Raw genomic sequence first — 23,090 nt, forward strand, 5'->3', positions numbered from 1 at the left:
GGGAATGGCCAGGGACTGGAAGAACAGAGATTCTCCAAGGTCTTACAAGTCATAAGCAAGGTCCAGGAAAGCTGGTTTGTCAATACCAGGAGCTGCACAGCTACAGTTCCTGCCTGGACTACAATGATCCAGACAAATGCTGTTACTACACATGCTTTGCATGGAAATGAAAATGCCTGCACTGCGTATGTGGTGCACAAGACAGCCAGCACACAGGCACCACAAAAGCAGCTTGCGAATAGGCCTTAAACCTTCTCCAGATAATGAGAGTTTCTCACCTGAACAGAGCTGTGAGCAGAGTAGATACAAAACCCATGGACAGGAAGCTCCGTGCAGTTTTGTTACCCAAGGTAGATTTGTTCTTTCCAGCTTTCTCCTTCAGGATTTCAGAGAGTTTGTTGTAACATGTAAACAAGCCTAGGACATCCTCAAACTTGTTCTTACTGCAATAAAGTAGTAGAAAGTATTAATGGAGAAAATCCAGCCTTAGAGTTTCCCATTTGAAGCTTCAGTTGCCAAATGACACTTTCTAAATGATAAAACCATGACACAAGACATCTCCCTGCTTCCCTAGCAGTGCATAACTCATCCATTTCTCCTTGACTTGCTCTTCTACAAAATGTCACATCCCATCTCCCACAACACATGACATTCAAAAGGAAGACACTCCCAAGGTTCTTTGAATGCCTGTGCCGCAAGGGGTGCATGCTCAGAAAACAACGTTCTGACTCTGTGTTGGCACTATTACCCTGTGCTTGCAATGAGTTTGTGTTCTGTACTCCAAAGAGCTAGGCACAGCATAGCACAAGGTAAGACTTGATGTTTTACCTGAAATTCCCTATGTTGAAATTGTACTCAATCAGGACCTCACAAATTCCCATCACCTGGATGGCATAGATGTTATTCTTTACACCAACACCAGAAGAGAGAGAAAAATCTGCTGACTTATCCTAAGAGGTAAAGAAAACAAGTAAAAAATCTTTTCAAAACCTGACAAGAACTCAGTTATTCTTCCATTGCGTCACACTGAAAACCTGATTTACCAGTTCAAAGTCTTCCAGCTCACTCTTGATCATTCGCCGTGTGACAGATTCTAGCATGTCTTCAAAGTTTTGCTCAAATCCCACATCCTCCTCCTCATCGTCATCTTCAGCTTGTTGGCACAGACGCACAGTGCTCTTATACCAGGCAAGACAGTGCTGGATACAGCAGAGCAGATGGGCCTGAAGGAAGCAGCCACACAGTCACACTCAGCCTTCTAGCTGGAGCTCACTGGCAGAAGTAGACACAGGCCAGACAATTATGGATGCAAAGAGCCACAGCTGCCTCCAGAGGTTCATGTGAGTCTCAAGAACATTCCTCCTTCCCAGAACGAGGAGTTCTGTAGTCCTACACACAGCTACGCAGTTCTAACTTCAGTGTTTCTGCCTGAGCTTGCCCATACAAGGCTTAACTCCCGCTGCTCCCTCAACCCTTGAAGGAGATGGACAGGGGATTTCCAAAAGGGCTCTCACTCCAGCTGAAGTGTTTGCTCCCTTTCTGCCATGCTACTGCAGCATAGCACAGAAGCTTCCTTAGGGCAAAACAAAATGATGAATTTTGGTTTGTTCCCTTGGAAATCCAATGAATCGTTGAGGTCTCATTTCCAACAATATAAAAGGAGCAAAATCAAAGGGCGGATTCCTCCCCCTGCTACATGCACACTGCATGACTGGTTTATGTGGAATTAAGTTGAAGGAGGAAAAAGAAAAAACAGAGAGCTCAACAGAAGGTAACAGAACTACGCTGTTCTAGAGCATTTTTCACACAGGTTCGCCAAACCACTTTGCTAAGGGAGCTCTAATGACAGCCTGAGGCAAGGGTGGGATGCCCGCTCTGCTGTTATTAAAATACTTGCTGCAGGCTAGAAGAGGCTGAAGAAACACAACATAGCAGCATAACTGAAATGCTATGAAACAGATGAGCTTGCAGCTGTGGCCAGCCAGTATAGCTCTTACCAGTGGTTCTTGCAGAAAGATTTGATCTCCTTGAGCCATAATACATCCTTCAAGTTTCAGTGGAGGCAGGAGGTCTGGCTGGGGCAAGTAATATTGCTTTATCTGTCACAGAAAACAAGAAATAAAAATAACCAGTTACTTGGTAACTGAGCCTCTTAGGTTGTTTCAATACAGAATATGATAATCTTTGTACTCCATTCTACAGAGGGAAAACTGAACCTATGATAATGGTACACATACCTGAGCCATGCCATCTGCTCTATTAGTAATTAAAATAATCTCTTGAGTTGCCTATGTACCTCTCAGTGAGGGCACATCACTGCCCTAAAACAAGTTTACCTGACCACTTGCTGTTGTGTTGCCTCAACACACGGCATCACTCGTGCTTCATCTGCAGTGCTGCTCACCACAGAGGTAACTGCTCCTGTTGCCTGTCATCTGTCCTTAACACTTGACCCTGTTACGGCATCCAGCTTCCTGGCCTAAGGGCACAGACAGTTACGGAGGCTGCACTTGGCACTAAAACAAATCCATGAGATCACGCTTGTGCCAAATCCTGGCTGTTTGGCACACCACTGGAAGGAGATAAACTCTGAGTACTGATATGGGATCACAACCAAATAGGGAAGGTTATACATACAATGATGCAATGCAATTTTATACATTTACACCGAGTCCCCAATAAGTGGCCTCTGCTCCTTCCCAAAAGCTGCCTTTGCTCTGTTCATATTCCCTTCTCAGACCCTATACTGTCATGGGAAAGCTGGAATTAGTCAGCATGAACTCTACGGATGATTAAAGGGAAGAAAATTACTTGTCTCAAAGAAAGCACAGCCTGTCCAATGGATTGAGGAAATGTGATTGTCTTGTTGCCATGAGCAACACTGTTGGGGGATGAGTTAATCCTCCTCAATCCCACATGGACTTGGGTATTGTCCCAATGGGAGGACAGCAATAATAATTAGTGTGTCAGCACACATCGTTGGGGAAGCATGGGAGGGTAACTGCTGCACACTGCTCAGGAACAGGGAGTGCACAAAGCACTTCTCTGGGCATCACGCTTCTCACAGCATCTCAGAACTGAAGGGCTGGAAAGGGCTCAAAGAGCTCCCTTCTCTTCCACCCTGTGACAGGATATGACGCAGTCTCCAGACGTTTACCCAGTCCGCTCTCTCAATATGGCAAGGATTTGAACACCTCATTATAGAGGTGCTACAGCACTTAAACATGTTTCCAGTGTAAGGGAGAACTATTTTGCCAATATTTAAACTGGATTGCTTGCTATACTGGTTGCTGTGCAGAATTCTTAGGGTCTCTGCAGCCACGCCACAGAGCAGTACTTACCTGGGACAAGAGCATTTCCATTATAGAGCTGGCCAGCTGGGAGTTCCTGCGAAGGACATCATAAAAACCCTGAAGACAGGAAGGAAGGACAAGTTGGCTTACACAACAAAGAAAATTAACCACGTGCATAACAAGCTGGCGTCATACGACAGCAACGACGCTTTGGCACTGCAAGGAACCATAAGGAATTAACAATGTGCTCAGTGTAAAACCCCATACCTGGCAAAGCAAAGGCACCACACAAAGAAAGTATTAATCAGAAAGAGTATGAATTTCCTCACAAGGGCCCTCTGACAAGCTGTATCTCCCTAGCAGCGGTGGCATCAAGCCCAGAGTGACTTTCGCTGCTATCTAACACTAGCACTAGATCCAACTTCAAACTGTGAAATCCTGCTTCAAAGGCAAAACAAGACAGTGGGGAAACTGTAGGAGGGGAAAAAAAAGATCTTTCATACTGAGAAAACTCAGTGGATGGATAAAGAAAGCACAAGTCTTACAGCTACAGTGACGAACACTTGCAGCTCACCAAAGGTCAGTCCAACCAAGTCAAGAAGGAAGCAAATCTCTCTGACCTGAACTTTTGGTTTTCTCAAGGTGGTACCCCATGGTTACCTCAGGAGCTAAGATAGGTACCCCAAAATGGCTCTTTATATTAGGCCATTTGTCACAAGGAATCTAAGGGACAGACAAGGCCTTACAGAAACTTGCAAAAGGAAAAGATGGATCCCTGATGCAGCCTTTAAGATGCTTCCCCATACTGTCCAGTCAGAGTTTTCTTTGGAGCCCATCCTTAACTCCCAGCAACTCTGCTTAAATCCAGTGCCTGTAACAACACTCCTCCTCACTGGGCATCAAACATGCTTCCAGTCTCCCAGGCTGCACCACACAAAGAGAAATTTTGATGCATTTTTGTTCTTAAGCAATGTATGAGATGGGGAAGATACATCAATATATCTTTGGGCTTATAATGGTCCAAAATAAAAGGAAGCAGAAGGACTGAAAAAACTCAAGTAGTCCTTGGTACATGTGTCCCATGTAGAATGTAACTGAGATGATAGGTTGTTTTCCACGATAATGTGATCACTGTTTACCTGGGGCTACAGTAGAACCAGACTAGTGGCTGTTTAAAAGCAGATTGAAGAAATCATGTTTACCTCATATAACATGAGTCGAACATCCGCTTGCTGGCTCAAACATCGCCTCAGGCTGCCCAGGATTTCCAGGCAGAAGGCCTCATTAGCTGCAGAATTATAGCAGGCATGAACATCTGCCTGGACCTGAGAGGGAATATTAGTCACATTATACTAGTTACAGTTCTCAAATATCACAACACATAAGCAAGGTGATAAGGTACCTGGCCCCTAAACAATCACTGAAATAGTCCTTAGTGTGCTGCCAGGTTCTTCGTCATCATCACCATGGAGCAGCATAAATGCTCCCCAGAACACTGGTGATGTAAGAAGAACAACTCTAGAAAGTAACATCCCTACTCCAGCTTCTCTTTGCCAATTGCACTCCCCAAAGCTTTCCTTCCAGGACTAACCCTTACTGAAGATATATTTCTGTTTTGGGGAAACACTCCACTCTTGAGTGATTTCAAACAGCGCATATTAGACATGAGACTGTCTCATATATCCACACCAGGGACTGCAGAACAGCACTTACCTGAGTGGCACCAATGGCCTGGCTGCACTGGGAAGAGGACAAGCTGCCCAGAATCTTAAAATTTCTTAGCAGAAGCAAGAAGCCAGCAACTGCAGCTTTACGAGCATCAAGCTGCCTGTGAGTCAGGGGGAGAAAAGAGAAGCATAAGAAAAAATGGAAGCAAGGTGCCCAGAAGGAAATACTATACACTATGAACCTGGTAATGAAAAAGGGTACACAAACACAGGGTGACTGGGCTTAGCAGGGCTTTATTCCCTGAGAGGGCAGCACAGTCCCAGGCAGTGAGGAGCTTGGTGGTTTGCTGGGAACTCCTTTGGTCTGCACTCTCACAACATTAAATTCCCAGGCTGAGATGCAAGCACTAAATGTCCCCTGAAAACTGGAATGGGAGCGTCTCACAGAGCTCTTCTCAGAGTTGGTATATTCCTCACAAAAAGCTGGTGTTTTGCTCTGCTCACTGAACCCCCAAGTCTTTCCCAAAGCCAAGTCTCTTGCCCTGAATAATAATCCTGAATTATTAATTCTGTGTTCATAACAAGGCAGCCACTGCCCAACAAAATCCAGTCTGCGATCACATTATGAAGGCAGCAGGATGGTTTGCTCAAAGCATTACCAAGACAACAGGCTTGCTTCTCTATCTCCTTGTAAAGCATCAGAGGGAAGGTGGCAGCTCAACATTCCGATCAGTGGTTCCTTCCAGACTCTCCCTAGCATCTGGATGTACTCAGCTATGTAGGCACATGTTGAAATTAGTTTTAATTTTGCCTACTTGTTTGAAGTTCCCAACTGCCTTCTGAATTTCCAAAGCCCATTAATCTTGGGGTTGGGATTCATATCTCAGTGGGTAGAGCTGTGACTGTATTACAGCCCTGTGCTAAAGAGGTAGGAGATGTCATCGCCTGGTTAGAGGAAGAACATAGTAAGAAAACACTTAGCCAAAACTAACAAAAAATACTTCTGCTACAATAACATAAATGACTTCTAGAAATCTTTTCAAAGAATCCCTTTCCAAGCTTACCTGGAAAATATAGCTTTTTGGAGAACAAGTATCAGGGAGTCCCTCGCTGACATGCTGACTTTGAGCAGAGGCTGGAAAGGAAAATATATTAATACTTTGGATAGAAAAGCACTAAGACATGCCAAGCCCTTGGGGCACATGAGCTCATCTTCCTCAGGCCCATCTGGCCCTGCATTTCCAATACTGTCATCAGTACAGTAGGAGAACCAAACCATTTCAAAACAATATAAAATTAAACCCAGAGAGCTGTAGCAGTGAGACACCTTAGCATGTTACTGTGGACACAGTGCAAGCGTTTGGGGAAAGAACTGTTATGCTCAAATTGGACAAAGCAGGTAAAAGTTTAAGGCCAGGGCAATATCTCAGTCCAAGAAAAAAGAAATATTGACATGGAGCTTGGAAGGAGAAAAATCAACATGACAGCTACAGCTGTTCAGCTAAACACTGTATATTTAATTTTCTATGCTGCACAGCATCTGGGCATCTTCCAGAAGAAAGGTCAGCACAGAGCAGTTTCAATACCATGCCAGACCGCACCATGTGCTTTTTGCTAGAGGGCACATGCAAATCCATGCTTGAACAACAGTTCCATGCTACACCAAACAACCTACAGCAGAGTACGAAGGTTTATTTTACGAGAAAGGTTATTAGATCATGCATATAATTGTGGCCTAGAGCTGTCACTGGAACTAAACTAGCAAGGATATTCACGGAGAAATGCAAAGCTTTACCTGTACTGCCCGGAGGAGCCCTTGCACTGTGTCAATGGGCAGAAAGGACAAATTGTCAAAGGTCTCTGTGACTTTGGAGGATGAAGTCTGAAGCACAAGAGGAGCAGTCACAACAATATTGGACAGCAAGTCTGAAAAATAAAATGACAGAAGAGCAGCTGCTGCCAAGTGGCCAGAAAAGTCAGAGCAAAAGATGTCTTTATAGATAACAATTACAGAATAATCAAAGCTCTTCCATTACATGGAGAGGTCTTGATAGGCTCGGCAGCAAAAATCTGAGCTCTGCTGTAGGCACAAAGTGTAAAACACAACCCGGCTGCAGGGCCTCACCCCACCAGAGGGCACTGAGGTGTAAGAGAAGAGGCTGCAGCAGCATCTCTGCGGCCCCAGAAACTCCTAAGCACCTGCCCAAGGACAAGGAGGAAAGCAAGGCCAGGAAAGCGTAACAAGGTACTGACTGATGGATCTGAACTCTCTGTGCGTCAGCTGTTCCATGGCAACTGCCTGCAAACATGTTTTCACCTGCGACGAATACAAGGTAATCTGATGCAGCTGGCACCTCAGTAAGAGGGGAAGGAACAACTGATTTTTCTTGGCTTCAGGTCACTTCAGCAGGAACTTGTTCTGAGAAACTACATTCTGAGTGTCCACAGAGCAGGACACATTTCTTCCTTTTTCCATTACCTATGAAGTGACTGACAGGAGACGCTGCTTTTGTAAGGACTCTATTCAGGACCTGCTCAAGAATATCACTTCTGATGGGGTCATGAACCTGAAATGAGAAAGAACAATAAATAAAAATCAAAACCTACATAAATTTAAGATATTTCTGTACCTCAGAGCACATGCATTGTGCAGTGCAAAGCAAATCCAGATCTGACAGGTAAGCTGGGACTGGTTGCCAGAAATCTCCTTTTCAGCTAAATTCACACGGACCAATTCAGATTTCATTCCATTTCGACCAGAACCAGCACATCAGAGAGACACACAGTATACTCAGAACATAATGGGTCAGATCCTCTGTGGGATGCAAATTTATCACTTCAGTGAAGATGCTGGTTTCAGTCTCACCTCTGACAGATTTTTTTCGTACCACTGAATTTCTCTACCTCCTCTACAGTTTCTTGGAAACTGTACTAGGGATTACACAAGTATCACAGAAGGTGGAACAGATTAGGGTTAGGTCTTTATTAGGACAGCCTCTTCTAGCTGTAGAGGGGCAAACAGAAGACTAAATCTAGTATTGTTTGTAAAACACTCATGATGGATACAGCAGGCAAGGCTTTGACACCATTTACCAAGAGAGAATAAGAACAGAGTCCTCCCCACCCCCAAAAAAACCCAGCCTTCTCCAAAACATATACTACCTTAAACGTTTCCAGCAGGATACTCGCTCCCAGTCTGCAAGCCTGCTGGGCTGGCATTTTTGAAAGGCCAGAACTGGTATCAGCAGTTTTTCCTCCAAAGGGCTTTTTTGGTTCATATGATTCCATTAGGCTGAAGCCAAGATCCACCAGGCCCTGAGTAACGTGGTCCCAGCCAAATGCACTGAGGAAAACATTAAATGGTCCCAGAAAGAAACAACTTAGTCACAGAAAAGGTTTAGATTAGAGCAGTCTAAAGCAAAATCTTGCACAGTCATTCCAGGGTCCAAAGCAGCGATGTTTGGTCACTCCAGGGAAGATGACACCCCTCACAGCCCCAAGACTGTCTTTAGGCTGAGGAACAGGTGCTCAGCACAACAAATCTTGCAGTCCTTGTTCTGCAGTCTAAAGGTTTCCTCACTATGGGGAACGATGTGCACTGAGGTCCGATCTAAATGACAGTACTCTACAGTCAGGGTATACAAAAATCCTACTGACCCTGAGATCTTCAAGGCAGAGAGAGGACAGAAGCGGAATGAATGCCTCTCCTCAGATTAAAGGACAACAGGTGACAGATAACAGACCTGTCCCACGGGATGATTAAAGGACTAACCACGTGGGGGAAGAAAACAGTGAACCTGTCACTCATCCCTTGATCAGAACACAAACTACAGTTGGCAGCATGACTCACACCATCAGCTGCTTTACCAGTAAGAAACAGAGAGGGCCCTGGTCAGTTTAGTCCTCTGTACCACCAGATGCTGAGATTTGGGGTGGAGGGGGCAGATTTATATAGCTGTGCTTTGGTTTTTAATTTGTAAGTATAAAACCATGATAAAACCTTTGGATTTTGATACTGTTCCCTGCCAGCACCTAGTCAATAATATTTAGCACCCCAGAGCATTCTAGTGAGGCCAAAAGTCTCCCCCTCACAAATCCTGTTGTGAATTCTGCAGCATGTGGCAACAACTCACCTATTTTTTACCACTTCCAGAATTACAGCAGTTACATCATACTGTTGAGGAAACAAATCTTGCAGGAACTTGGAGGCCTGAAGGAACTGCAGGTCCTTGCAGCTTCTTGTGATTGATGTTTTCAATAAATCAAATATCTGGAACACGAAAATCATTGAGTGTGAGGAAATGATCTTTCAAATGGGACCTTTATAGTTTTGGGTATGTTCCAGTAAAAGCCAGAGCACAAGTTTCAATACAGCCTGCCAAAAATCTTAACTCACTTCTTTCTCAGGACAAACACACCAACCTCATTAAGTGCCTCAAGGAGAGTAATTTGCTGCCAGAGGCATTTCAGGTGGCCATCACAGAGCCAAAACATTTAAAAACTAAGACATTGCTTTTCTTCTTATCCTACAGTACCAATTCACAGGTACCACAACTCTGGAAAATTCTGACATTGCTCTGGGGTCTTGTATAGTGTTCAGTAAAATACAGCATACTAATGATTGAACTGCCTCCCCAGGAGCATCCTGAAAGCATTTTCAGCCTAATTCTGATGGGACTATGACCTAACCATGCTTCCTTTCCTTTACAAGGGAGTTCTTTACAATCTTATCAGCCACATACCTGCTCCTGCAGTCTGTGTTTTACTGCAACTGACAGCAAAAGAGCCACACTGAAGGGACACAGGGCTCTGCCAGGGTCCTTTTGTTGCTCAGTCTAGGAGAGAGCAAGCAACAGTCAGAGAGCTCTTTGTCTTCAACTGTAGAGTCCCACGAAACTGTCAGGCCCATATCACACTGCTGTTGTGGTGCAGAAAGGGACATGTCTCTTCAAACATATCATAGCACTTGCTAAATAGAACATGACTGTGATTATAAAAATTATTACATCCCTTCTAAAAGTAACCAGTTGAGTTGATTTTCAAAACTCTGCTTCAACACCTTCAACAGCTGTGCCTGTCCCATCTTTGCCGTACCTTTAGAAGTCTGATTAGTTCCTTGCCTAGGTCCTGATCCAGGTTGATAACAGAAACGATATGGAGAATAACAGTACCTTCCACATGGCGGAGCTGGTCCAGGGGCATTGTGGCTACCTTAAGGTCCACTGATCTGTAAGATTTATCAGAGGAAAAACAAGGCATCTAATACCATAAATAATTTCTTACGTACTAAGAAACTTGGTTTCACAGTTTAAATTGAAGGAGCCCTAGGCAGGACCAGGGTGACTACAAATACCCAGCTGGTAACGAAAGGCGACAACAGAGAAATAACTTACTGTGGAGCCCTCTGTTCTTCCTTTTGTCTCTTATCCAACTCATTGAAAAAACTGATTATTCCTTCTAAAACAGTCTTCTTACTGCCCTACAAGGGAGGACATTACATTAAGGCACTGCAGGGACTGCAGTATCCCAGAGAACTGCACTCTACTCCCACACCAATTACAAATGTCATGGTGTTCTTCATTTCCCTTCATAAATCACTGAGGTGCGGAAGGGCTCCTGTGTGGTTCATTTCCAGATGAAGTGATGCTGGTTTAGTTTACATGTTTCCTTTAACTGCGCTTATTGAAGAGCTGGAAGGAGCTGAAGCTCCCATCTATTGTTTTTTAAAAGTTATTATTAATTAGAAAGAATCCTGTATGTTATAATCAATTAGGGAGGCATTCAAACTCCTAACCTTAAACCTAACTTTTCATTTTGGCCAGTGAACCCAAACGACCTCCTATAACACACGTGTAATTTGTCTTGACTGAATAATTTTGGCATTGACTTGGTTATGAATGCAGCAATCAAAAGAGCCAGATCGCCCTGTCAAAGGGTAGCGGTGTCACTGGCAACCTCTGTTTGAAGGAGAAGCACAAGAGTTGAGACATTTCCAGTATAAGTCAGGCTACAAGCCAGAAGACGGTCACACTGCATGAGCTATTATTACAGTGTGCAGACCACAGAGAGTGAGCAAAACCACACTTAAGAACACCAAAAAAACCAATCCTCTCTGCTGTCTGCTAGGTCTGTGCTCATCCTTTATTTCCCAAAGGTTTCCTTCTTTCCCCACAAGGAAGATCAAGATTGTATCTTCCTGTGAGCATTCAGTTCTTCAGGCTAGACAGAGTTAGAGGAAAAAAAACCCAACAAACTACTGATATACTCCTGTGTTCTGCTCCCCACAGCACAGTTTGGGAACAATCAGAATTCTCTCCAAAATCCAGCCTATAGCTCAGTCTGTACGTACATTTTTTCTCATGGCACATGCTTAGGGGGAGGCCAGCTCCCAGGAGCTTTTACCTTTGCAGAAAGCAGCAGCAGCTGATAGACCAGAGGGGGAATTTCCTGCAGGTCTAATTTGGAGAACATCCTAAGGACCTTTTCCACCACAAACTGCAGCTCCTCTCCCGATAGTGGAATATCCCTGTCGAATCAAAGATATAGCCTAATCATTTTCACTAATTTCCTTCAGAATCCCACAGCAAACCCAGACTATAAATAAACAGAATCCTAATGAACAGACAGGCAGCAAGTGCTCCCCAAACCCTCACCAGCAGCAGCTCCAACAGATCCCTCCATACCCTACCAATGTCCCAGGATACTCTTCAACCTTCAGTGCTTAGATCTCCCTCACATTATGCTTGTTCATTAATGTACTGTTAATTTGCCAAGGCTCACGCACATGCAATAAAACCCACAATGCCATGCCCAGTGTCTGAGGCATGCTTGCCCAGCTGTGGTTTGTATCCAGACGGATCCAATGTGGATGTTCATGGACTCAAACATCCATGCGGCTTGGCCTGGTATGTTCAGACCTACTAATCATACTTGCCTCAAACTATATGTGAAATAGGATGTGGTCATAACTGCAGCACAAGAAAATGTTGAAGTTAAAGGGAAAATGAATTACCTGAACATGTTGGCAAGATGTATTACACTCTGAGGATCCCACCTGGTAAAACAAGAACATACTGGAAAATTGAAAGCAAGCAGAATTGTTGCTTACCTCTTCCCTCCTCATATACAATTACTCAGTGTCACCATTTCCCTGTTACATTCTGATATTAAAATTAGAAGCCAATTTTCCACCAGAAGTCACCACCACCACCCTACCCACTCAGGCTCCAAACTGCCCCTGTCCCCACAATAACAAATAACCAAGAAAGGAATAAAAACAAGTGCTTCCTGAGACCAGTTCACAGAACACTATTACAAGATATAGGGACACACTGTCCCCTTGCCCTCCCAGACAGAGAATGTGCTGTCACAGGGGGCACAGAATCAAAGATGATAGAACAGGAAAGATGGTGTTGTCTAGCTTATCATGATCTTTTTCAAAGCAAAACATGAAACAGTTTTGCCACATAACTGTCGGGGCTACAGACACACCCAGCAACTGTAGATTTACCTCTCACTGTGTCTGTAAGGTGTCACAGGGAATTCTGAAAAAGGCCCAAACAGGACTAGGCACTGACTGATTTTTAAACAGACTAAAGCATGGTGGAGCTGGCAGAGATGTACGTACTTGCTCGAGCAGAGGGTGTTTATCAGTTGTTTCTTAAACTCTTCCCCGTTCAGTTCACCTGAAAAAAGCAAAAGGCTTTTAGGAGCTGATTCCAGAGGAAGGGGGGACAGGCTGGGGAGAAGGAACTGAAAGGGGTTACCTTTCCCATAAGCCAGGTTCTCCTTCAGACTGGCCAGTGCAGTGAGAACAGTGGAAAACAACTCCAAGGATTTCCCATTAGACAGGCTGCCGCCTTTAACAACATCAACAAACAGGGTGGCAAGTTCAGCCAATGCGTGGCCTGGCAGCTGGCGAGCCTGGGAGAAGATGCAACATGAAAGAATCTGGGCAGTGCATGGGAGAATTCCACACATATGTCCAAACCGTCACCAAAACCCAGCAAAGGACAATATGTCTTACAGCGATATATTCCCCTAACAGGAGAATTCAGCCCCAAGACCTCTGTTTCATATGTTTTTTTATAGAACTGAGCAGTCAATCAAGCTGATATAATTATAGATTTTGAGTTCTGAATCTAAGACTAAATATCCAATGACAACCACATTTATACACACAGCGCAAATTCCAACACCAGCCAACTTAGCCCAATGCAGATCCATAGACAGGACACAACTCATTTTCCTCAGTGCCCTAGTGAAGTATCTCAGTCTACATATGAAATTATACCCAGCAGACCCCAGGAAAGCCAGCCCAAAGGAGCTCCTACCTCCAGCATCAGTAGTCCTATGATTTCAGACACCTTGCCCAAATTCAGGTCCCCTGACTCCACTAGCGGGATGCAGTGCTTGTAAACCTGAAGCCTCCTGAGAACACCGCTTCTCTGGGAACAAGGGGAGCCTTTTAATGAGGAAAGAAAGAAAACAAAGAATGGGGAAAAATAAGAAGTTATTTAAGTAACAACATGTTGCTAAACAGGAAATCAGCAGGGCTAAACTGTCACCTGATTGCAAGTCCTCATTTTATTTATCTGATAAAACAGATACCGTGCTTCCCAAAAAAAAAGACCTACCCCAAAAATCAGCCCGTTTCAGGATTTTTGAGGATGCTCGAAATATAAGCCCTGCTCCAAAAATAAGCCCTAGGTACAGTTAATGAAAAGTCAATTTAAATAGTGTCCAGGCAGCTATACATGTGAAGAAGTAAAATTAATTGGCAATAGAATGCAACACGACAAATGTGACAGAATGTGATGATATGACTATATTTGAATAAATGTTTATTTTTTGTTCAAGAATAAATGTAGATTGTTGTTCATGGAAAAATAAGACACCCTCTGAAAGTAAGTCCTAATGCATCTTTTGGAGCAAAAATTAATATAAGACCCTATCATATTTTTGGGGAAACAGGGTAAAAAACAGAGCACAGGAGACCAGAGTCTCCTGGGTAAAACAGCTGCAGCACTCAGCACTGTTATCACACCCTGTGGTTCACTCAACCTGCTGCCCCAGATCAGGAAGTATCAAAATGTTGAGAAGAATCAGCTTGGTAATTAAGTTTCGACTGGCCAGCTCAGTGCTGCTCCAAGGTACCTAAGGGCACCTGAAAGTAAGGACCACTTACAACAGGTTCATTACAAATACATTAATCTGGTTTGCTATTTCCCCCTAACTCTTCTTGGGTGTCCCATTTCCCTGTGACAGCTCTGACTGGCTGGTTCTTATAAAAACGACACGGCTTTGTGCTGCTGACCACTCACTTCACCCGCCAGCCTGTGGCCCATGGGCCACCAGCACGGCTGGGGCCACAGTCTCCTCCCCACCCGCCCCGCGAAGCGCAGCTCAGACATCACCCACCTTTGAAGATGCCTCTTAGCAAAGCTGCCGTCTCCCTCCCCTTCAGGGCCTGCCTTGTCACCATGTCGCCCAGCTGCAAAGAGAACGGGATGCTGTGAGCTGCACCTCCCCCGAGGAGAAGCCGCCTCCGCCCGGCTGACAGGGCCCGGCAGCGCACACCCCCCGCTCCTCCGCACACAGGGCCCAGCCCGCGGGGCTCCCGCTCACCTCGCTCTCCCCCAGGCTCTGCAGGGCCTCCTGGAGTCGCTCCGGGGCCTCCTCGGCCGCCAGCTCCAGGATGCGCTGGGCCATGGTGCCGCAGAGCCGCCCGGAACGCGGCCGCCCTCAACTCCGTCACCCCGAAATTCCCGCCCGGAAGCGCCCTCCCGTCACCCGGGCAACAGCGCCCGCCCCCAAGCGTTCACTTCCCCGCCACCGGCCGCTGCCGCCGCTCCCGGCCGCCCCGGAGATCACGGGTTCGAGTCCCGCAATCCGCAGACACCTGGGGTCGAAGCGTGTGGGGTGCAGGACAGTGTGGGGTGCAGCATGTAGGACAACGTGGGGTGCAGCATGTAGGACAGCGTGCAGTGCAGATACGTGGGATGCAGGGCAGCCTGAGATGCAGGCACACGGCATGCAGAGCGCTGTGGGTGCAGGCAGTGCGGAAACATGGGGTGCAGGATGGTGTGGGGTGCAGTAGTGTGGGGTGCAGGGCAGCTTGGAGCACAGGACAGCGTTGGGTGCAGGGTGCTGTGGGATGCAGGCAGCATGGGGTGCAGGATGGTGTGGGGTGCAGTAGTGTGGGGTGCAGGGCAGCTTGGAGCACAGGACAGCGTTGGGTGCAGGGTGCTGTGGGATGCAGGCAGCATGGGGTGCAGGCACGTGGGGTGCAGGGTGGTGTGAGGTGCAGGCACGTGGGGCGGGCAGCTGGGGAGGTGACGGGGATGCTCGGCACAAAGTGCCCATTCAGGGCCACCCCACAGCAGCAGCGTCTGGCCCCCATGAGCGTCACCCACGTGGGGCACGGATCCCTTGGAATAAACCCCTTAATTCCGGAGGGCACAAGGGGTGGCCTTGGGTGCATGAGGAGGTTTAGCCCGCCTTATAGCAGCGGGATTTAGCTGGAGGATCCGGTGCCAGCATGGCGCGGGAGCTTTCGCAAACACTCTGCTCACGGGGAGCGGGAGCTGATGCTGCCAAGAGAGGGGGAATAGGTTTGCCTGGGGTCAGGGACCATGGGAAGGGGGATGACGAGACCTGGTTGAGACCCAAAGGGATCTGGCCATAACACCTTGGGGTGGGTCCCCCTTGGGGCTGCCACCTTTCCCAAGACCCCTTTTCCCAGGACAAAGCACCCGCTCAGTGGTGCCAGGGGTTGTGCATTACTCTGCAAAACTATTTAATCTGCAATGAGCATGATGGCTGGGATGTCTAGGTGACCAGGGGAGTGCAGGTCCCCTCTGCCATCCCATGCAGGGCTGTTGGGCCTGTTTGGGAGCCACCACACTGATAATGTCCCCCTGTCATGCACCATCTTGCTCACTGGGCTGCAGACAAATGTCCAATGAGCTCTAGGAGGCAGCTGAGCCTTGCACCAGGGCTGGTGTGGGAAGGGGATGGGGAGGTCAGGATCTCCCGTGGAGAGCAGCACGTGGTGGCTGTGCTCACAGCATCATCGCTCAGGGTCTTGGCACAGGTCTGGGCTTTCCCTCCCTGTACCCGTCTGCCCTTCACCTGGAGGCTCGTGCCTTCCTCCTCCTCCCTCTGTCGCAGCAGGGTCTCAGCTCTCTTTGCAGGGCAGCCCCGTGGAAACCAAATCCGTAAATCCCTGTGGCATTACAAAACATGCCTTGTGTAAGCCCCTTCAGTCCTGCTCTGGTGCTTAGCCTGCCCCCACCATCTCCCCAAAATCCCCATTGTGGTAACAGCCCAGCAGAGCTCTTCTCCTGGTCTTGGGGAAAGTGCTGTGCACAGACACATCCGTCCTCACCACGTCGTCATCCAGGTCCCACAACCCTGCACCCAAAAAGACTAAAGGCTGCAAGGGTTCCCTTGCCCCATGTGGCTTCAGCATGCTGGGATGTCCCAAAAAACCTTGTTTTGCCATCCCACTGCACCCACGTGTAGGCTCAGTGTAGTCCCTACCACATCCCAGGGCTTCCCTTCCCTGTGGGTCCACAGCACCACCCTGGGGGTGAACGGGCTTCCAGTTCCCAAAGCTCCAAGCAGGCAACTATCACTCAGGGGCATAATAATAAATAATAATAATAAAAAATATATCTGCCCATGGCTTTTTTTTTTTTAATTTTAAAAGATGAAAAGGGACCTGTATGGGTGCTGGTTTGGGTGACTTCACTGGGGAGGAGTTGCAGAGCCCCAGGTGGGACCAGCCCCAGGAGCATCATCTTCCATGGACCCATCCCCACAGCTGGACCCTGCCCATGGAGCCAAATTCGTAGTGGGACCTTGCCAGGCTTTTTGGGGCAGAAGCTGGGAGAAAGACCTGGCCCGCTGGACCTGGGGGAGCCGGCGGGGGTGGCAGGCTGCCCACCGCCTGCCTCTGCTCCTGCTCCGTACTAATGAGTAAGTTACACAACGAGAAGCTTTTATACTTCGTTAATCAGGACCGGCATCCCAGCCCGCCCCTCCACACACACAGTCCGGCTGGCTGGCAGAGCCCCTGCTCCTCCTTCCCTCTCCTCAGCTGCCTTTTGTAATGTTTTAATGGGGTTTCTTGCCTGGGTTGTGCTGACTTAATTACAAAGCTGCAGTGAGTTGATGCCTTGTGACAGTCTAATCCCAACCCGGTGACTCTACAAAGCTTTCACTCGGCTTTCTTGTGGTCCCACTCTAGCCTCGCCATCCGTGCATCCGTCTCAGCCCCGTGCACTGATCCGCTGCGGACAGTTCAGCTTTTCCTCTCCCTGGTGAGTATCAGGGACTTTTTCCACCTGAAATAACTGCATCGGAGACCATCATACAGTCTTCCCTTAGTCTGGCATCTCCAAGGCTGGGATTGCTTTCAGTGCCTGGAAAAAGGGGAGCTGGTGGGGAAGAGGATGCCCCTGGGAGGTGTTTGAAGCATCCCTTACACAGCCTGGTCTCAGAGCTGGTACTATGGCCAGGCAGGGCAGGGTCAGGCACCGGAGGGGGGATGAAGGCAGGCTTCCTCCTCCTCATGTGCAGGAACAAGCTGTTTCACCTAGAAGGCATCAGAAAGCCGCCAAGAGGCTCACAGTCCAACCTTGCAGCTGGTAATGGGCTCTTGGCTGAAGCAGAGGGGTTCAAGGGTTTGGGAAACATCTTGGGTATAACAGGGTGGTAGAAATAAAAGGCAATAAAAGCATGAGCTGGCTGTCAACTTGGGCAAAGCTGGGGTCTCGCCTCTGCCCGCATGAAGACAGTCTGAGATTAAATGGCACTGCGTGAGTCCATGGCATTGAGGGTCCCCATGAGACGCCCCCAACCTCCAGTGGAAAGGCACATCTGGGAAAAAAAGGATGAAGGTGTCTGATGACCAATACCCACATTTTTAAGTGACTTTCACAAACACCCCTGGTGTTTCTCAAAGCTGCTCAGCCTCCGGCAGGCAGGCAGGGACAAAGGCAGTATGTGACGGAGCTGACGAGGGTTGGGGTGTCCTTTTCTGAGCAAGAGAGGCATGGGATGAAACACAGGGGATGCTGTGGAGGCTATTGGGATCCCCACTGCTGCTGATTCCTCCTTCCCTCTCCCAGTGTTGTGTGGCCAGCGGAGGACAGAGGACGACATGTCTGCAGTTGTGAGTACTGTTCCTGCGCCGCCCTGTCCCCTGGGCTCTGAGCATCCCCACCCCACAGCACTGGGGTGAGGCACACCCCACGCACCCCTTGCCTCCCCAGAAGATCTTATTTTGTATTGGGAAGCCTGGGTGGCACGAGCCCAACCCCATCCCATTGCACCCCTTGAGGTGTGTGTCCAAAGGCTATGCCCTTCCCCATAGCCCCTCCAGGCAGGGGGACATGCAGTGGGGCAGGGGATTGAAGGTCTGGCCGGTGAAACCCCACATCCCCTCCTTGCCCCCAGACCGGCACCTTCCGCATCGTCTCCGAAGAGGAGCAGGCACTGCGCACCAAACTGGAGCGCCTCACCACCAAGGACCATGGCCCTGTCTTCGGGAGGTGCGAGAAGATCCCCCCGCACACCCTGCAGAAGGTGAGGGTGGCTGTGGGGAGTGGGGGGCAGGCACTGCCTGCTAGTCCCGCTCCTTCTCTGGGGCCAGAGGAGACGGGTGATGGGCACTTGTGTTTGGCGGGTGCTTACTCCAGAGGATCTCTGAGTAGGGAACCTGGGGGACCCTGCCCTCCCCACACCAGGATGCTGCAGTCAGCATCGCTGCACCCCATCTAGCTTTTGGGTGCCTAAATGATCCTTGGGGTGCTTTTGGGTGCATAGGGGGGCATCACTAAGCTGGACCCCCTCCCTGTCCCCCCCCCAGGCAAAGGATGAGCTGAATGAGACGGAGGAGCAGAGGGCGGTGGCGGTGAAGGCACTGCGGGAGCTGGTGCAGGAGCGGGCAGGCGGCGAGGAGGTGTGCAAGGCGGTGGCTGACAAGGTGCAGGGGAAGGACGACTCCTTCTTCCTCCGCTTCATCCGCGCACGCAAGTTCGACGTACACAGGGCCTATGACCTGCTGAAAGGTGGGGAGGACTCCCAGGCAGTGACAGCGGACGAGGATGGGGGGACACATCCACCTGCAGCTCCCAGCCCTGTGCTGGAGCCTTCCAGCCCCCTGGGCTGTGCCAGCAGAGCAGGACCCTGGCATGGGATGGGAATGAGGAGAAAGGACAAATAGAAAACGGCAGGGCTGGGGATGCAAAGAAAAGAGTTGGGATGGGGAAGGAAATGAATAAGGGTGGTGCCAGGTGCCCCACAACATCAGGACAGTCCTATTCCTTGCTGTTTTACTGAACAAAATGGAAACACAGCTGGTTTGGGTTGCATCCCCTTGAGACGTCCATGCCGTATACACACCCCTATGTATCCCTGCAAGGAGCCAGTCCTGCACCCACCCTGATGCTTCCGTGCACGGGTGGGCTCAGCACCCCTGGGACCCCTCGGGGGCTGGAGCAGGTTGGGGGCTGTGTCACCCCCTCCACACAATGACAGTGACCCATTGGGATGGTAGGGGAGTGGGAGGGCAGCCCAGGGGGTGGCTGCTGGTGGGGACCTGCCTGGCTCTGGCTCTGCTCTTCTTTGTGTCTGCTTGGGGGATAATGAGTTGTAATTATCAGTGCTGGCTCCCAGACAAGCTGTATTGTGCGCCTGCATTTTCCCAGGACGAGATTCCTTATTTTGTGCCCACAGGGTGCCAAGGGAGGGGAGCTGGGGGATGTCACCCGTATGGGGAAGAAAGGGAGATGGGAAATAAAGGGGAAAAAGCTTATCTGCTTATTGAGATGTTGGAGGGAAGGCAGGCATGGGCAGCCCCTGCCATGGGGAGGAGAACACCAAGTGTGCTGTGGTCAGGGCTGAGCTCTTCTCACCCCCTTGGCTGGAGAAGACCCACACGGACTCTGGGCACAGCTGGTCCCCAGCTCTTGGGCTAAGGACCAACATCTCACCATCACCAGCCTGCCCTGTTTCCAGCGGTTTCCCCAGCGCTGCCCTGGCTTCCTGAGGCTGGGTGAGCAGCCCTTGTCCTCCCCGATTTCTACATCTCTCCAGGCTATGTGACCTTCCGCCAGCAGTACCCCGAGCTCTTCGACAACCTGACCCCCGAGGCTGTGCGCAGCACCATCGAAGCTGGTTACCCTGGCATCCTGAGCAACAGAGACAAGTACGGCCGGGTGGTGATGCTCTTCAACATCGAGAACTGGGATTATGAGGAGATCACCTTCGATGAGGTCAGTCCAGCCCAGCCATCACTCCTGGAGCAAAGTGGTCCCGCTCCCGGGCTTGTCCCACTCAGCACAGCATCCCTTACACACACGTTTATGTGTACATATCCACACACAGCCTTCAGCCTCCCAGGTTAAAGCAAATCCGTAGCCCTTTGAATTTTTCCTTCCAGGGAGCCTGGGAGACCATGGTCCATCCCTAAGGGCTCCCCTTCCTTCCCTCCAATGTGGGGCAAGGCCAAATTTGGGGTGTGCATCCCCCAGCTGAGGTAACACAAGGTGAGGAAAAGCACCACACCCCTAAATCAAGTTGCTTTAGGAAGGAGGGACTTGCAGGGCAGAGGAGGAGACTGAGGCATGGGGCATGGAAAAGCCTTCTTGGCAAAATGTTCTCCAGGCATGTAACTCACAAGTTCTCCCAGCTCCTGTTTCTGCTCAGCTCTGGTGGTGACATATAACTGATATAACTGATCCAGATCTGAGAGGCACTCACCTTGAAAGGAGAATGTGGCAGTTGTTGAGCATTCTTCAAAATGCTCTCCCTGCTCTGAAGACCTGGGGCTGCCTGTGACAAGCAGACCCTGCCTAACTCTCCATTGGACTCTTCCTGGGAACCTTCTGGGGTCTATGGGATGTGAGACCTAATACTAGCCCTCTCTCCTCGCCATCAGATCCTTCGTGCCTACTGTGTTATCTTGGAGAAGCTGCTGGAAAATGAAGAGACACAGATCAATGGGTTCTGCATCATTGAGAACTTCAAGGGTTTCACCATGCAGCAGGCATCAGGGATCAAACCTTCTGAGCTCAAGAAGATGGTGGACATGCTGCAGGTGAGGTGGCAAAGTTTGTGCATGGCAGAGGGGTGCTGGGGGAGCAGAGAGCTCGGGGAAGGGTGAAGGCAGAGCTAGCATGGTTTGGGATTGCCACCACACTGGCAATACAAGAGAGCACCGTGGAGAGGCTGTTCTCCATCACATGCTCCTTTCCTTGCCAGATAACCGGCTTAGTCCTGCAAGATGGATTCTGTTTTCCTGGTCCTAGCTCCCTGTCCTCTCAAATGGCCAACCAGAAGCAGTACCACCACTCCTTGCAGCATCCTACAATATGGCCTGAAGGCCTTTCCCCACCACCTTCTCAGCCTAGCCTGGCCCAGAGACTCACAGGCATCCCAGGATTTCTGCCCTTGGACCAGAGGCCATAGACACTTGGCCCTTGCCAGGGAAGGAGGACAGCTAAGATGTTGTCCTCCTTGTGGAGTGGGAGCATTAGTGGGAGCTTTCCTGGTACTCCAGGGGATGGGATGGTCAATCCTCTGTGTCAGAACAAAAAAGTGGCCATCAAAGAGAGAAGGGGACATTGGGCAAGGGGAACCGTGGCAGTGCTGGGGTGTCCATTGCTGCCCACGCAACTCTGCATGGCCAGCACCCTCTGTAACCATCCATGTCTGGGTTTGGGATCCTAGGACTCCTTCCCAGCACGGTTCAAGGCTGTCCACTTCATCCACCAGCCGTGGTACTTCACCACTACCTACAACGTGGTCAAACCGTTCCTGAAGAGCAAACTGCTGGAGAGGGTGAGTGCAGGAAAGGGACCCGCAGGCAGAGGTACCTCCCTGGGTGAGACAGAGTGGCTGGGAAGAGTCACCCTGCTCCTCTGCTGAGGGTCATTCTCATCTCCGTCCAGGTCTTTGTGCATGGGGAGGAGCTGGAGTCCTTCTATCAGGAGATCGATGCTGACATCTTGCCAGCAGACTTTGGTGGCAACTTGCCCAAATATGATGGCAAAGAAACTGCAGAGAAGCTCTTTGGGCCCCGCATTGAGGCTGAAGACACAGCTCTCTAAACCAGGGTCTTCTCCACCTCCCCTGTTTAACAGGATCAGAGGTGGCCCTCTAACCCCCACCACCTCCTTACTGTAGCTTTGGTTGAATGACTGCTCATGATGAGGCACTCCAGGTGTGCTGCTCCATGCCTGTCCCTCCCCAAACTGGCAGCAGGCTGCCCACAGCCCTGTTCCCCCCGGGCAAAGCATCCTTGGCAGAGCATCCTTCCCTCAGGAGCCAGCAGAGAAAGGCCACCAGCCATGTCCTGCAGCACAACCTGGAGCTGTGATGATGGGAGGAGAGGAGAGTGTCTGCTCTGGGAAAGGAGAGCTGCAGCAAGAGAGAAATAAAGTGTTTGACAGCGGAGCTCTGGGGTCCCTTGTGGCATGTGGCAAGGGACAGGGGTGCAGCTTGTTGAGCACAAGCTGCAGTGCTGGTTCTAAGGAGGGCAGGAGTATCAGCGCTGTCCCCCATCATCGGCTGCCCTTTGGCACAGGGGCCAAGGAACCAGCCATCTCCATCCTCCCCAAGTCCCAGAATGAGCCCCCCCTCGCCCAGGCAAGGATCCCTGATTCTCAGTCATCCACTCTAACCAGGAAAGAGAAAACAGCCCAGAAGATGCAAACAAGAAACCAACCAGCAGCTCAGGTGGAGCTGGCTCTGCCTAATCCCAGCTCAGTCAGGCAGGGAGGAGGAACAGAGGCTGCAGGAGATGGATTTTAACTGCAGGACAGTGAAATAAAGCAAAATATACCCTCCTGAATCCCCCAAAAGCCTCAGCTCAGCTGGTTCTCCTAGCACTGCACTGTGAGAGGGAGCTTGGTCAGGGAAACCCCACCAAAAGCCACCACAGAGGACAGAGGAGGGTCATCACCTGGCAAACAAGCTGTGCCTGATGCTAATTAACCCTTGCTAATATGGAGTCGGCAGAACAGGGGTGGTGAGGAGGGTGGCAGAAGTAGCTGTTTCAGGGAAGGGAGCCTGTTCTGGTTCATGAACCAGGCATCTCCTCCAAGGAGCTGATCTGATA

The 23,090-nt window shown here is 49.4% G+C and overlaps 2 protein-coding genes across 2 annotated transcripts in view; one reads left to right on the plus strand and one right to left on the minus strand.

Moving 5' to 3' along the window:
- FANCI (FA complementation group I) overlaps window positions 1-14,671 on the minus strand; it is a gene marked incomplete at its 5' end in the record, with an annotated part of 23,888 nt that extends 9,217 nt beyond the window's left edge. The window contains 22 exons of the mRNA XM_080351524.1: window positions 279-443; window positions 829-950; window positions 1,044-1,223; window positions 1,998-2,099; window positions 3,342-3,410; window positions 4,496-4,618; window positions 5,007-5,121; window positions 6,025-6,095; window positions 6,756-6,886; window positions 7,440-7,527; window positions 8,123-8,303; window positions 9,094-9,230; window positions 9,703-9,795; window positions 10,055-10,187; window positions 10,354-10,439; window positions 11,363-11,486; window positions 11,973-12,014; window positions 12,588-12,645; window positions 12,727-12,883; window positions 13,294-13,424; window positions 14,381-14,453; window positions 14,588-14,671. Coding sequence (XP_080207650.1) covers window positions 279-443; window positions 829-950; window positions 1,044-1,223; window positions 1,998-2,099; window positions 3,342-3,410; window positions 4,496-4,618; window positions 5,007-5,121; window positions 6,025-6,095; window positions 6,756-6,886; window positions 7,440-7,527; window positions 8,123-8,303; window positions 9,094-9,230; window positions 9,703-9,795; window positions 10,055-10,187; window positions 10,354-10,439; window positions 11,363-11,486; window positions 11,973-12,014; window positions 12,588-12,645; window positions 12,727-12,883; window positions 13,294-13,424; window positions 14,381-14,453; window positions 14,588-14,671 — 2,465 coding nt within the window. The remainder of the gene's footprint in view (window positions 1-278; window positions 444-828; window positions 951-1,043; window positions 1,224-1,997; window positions 2,100-3,341; window positions 3,411-4,495; window positions 4,619-5,006; window positions 5,122-6,024; window positions 6,096-6,755; window positions 6,887-7,439; window positions 7,528-8,122; window positions 8,304-9,093; window positions 9,231-9,702; window positions 9,796-10,054; window positions 10,188-10,353; window positions 10,440-11,362; window positions 11,487-11,972; window positions 12,015-12,587; window positions 12,646-12,726; window positions 12,884-13,293; window positions 13,425-14,380; window positions 14,454-14,587) is intronic.
- Window positions 14,670-22,080, plus strand: RLBP1 (retinaldehyde binding protein 1; the record flags this gene model as incomplete). The annotated part of the gene is made up of 8 exons (XM_080351206.1): window positions 14,670-14,835; window positions 18,097-18,140; window positions 18,425-18,553; window positions 18,837-19,038; window positions 20,066-20,244; window positions 20,910-21,068; window positions 21,701-21,811; window positions 21,922-22,080. 8 exons carry the CDS (start codon window positions 14,670-14,672, stop codon window positions 22,078-22,080), a joined length of 1,149 nt encoding a protein of 382 aa, XP_080207332.1.
- Window positions 22,081-23,090: the final 1,010 nt, after the last annotated feature.

This window comes from Nesoenas mayeri (genome assembly GCF_963082525.1).
Source record: "Nesoenas mayeri genome assembly, chromosome: 11".
In the NCBI taxonomy this organism is placed as follows: domain Eukaryota; kingdom Metazoa; phylum Chordata; class Aves; order Columbiformes; family Columbidae; genus Nesoenas; species Nesoenas mayeri.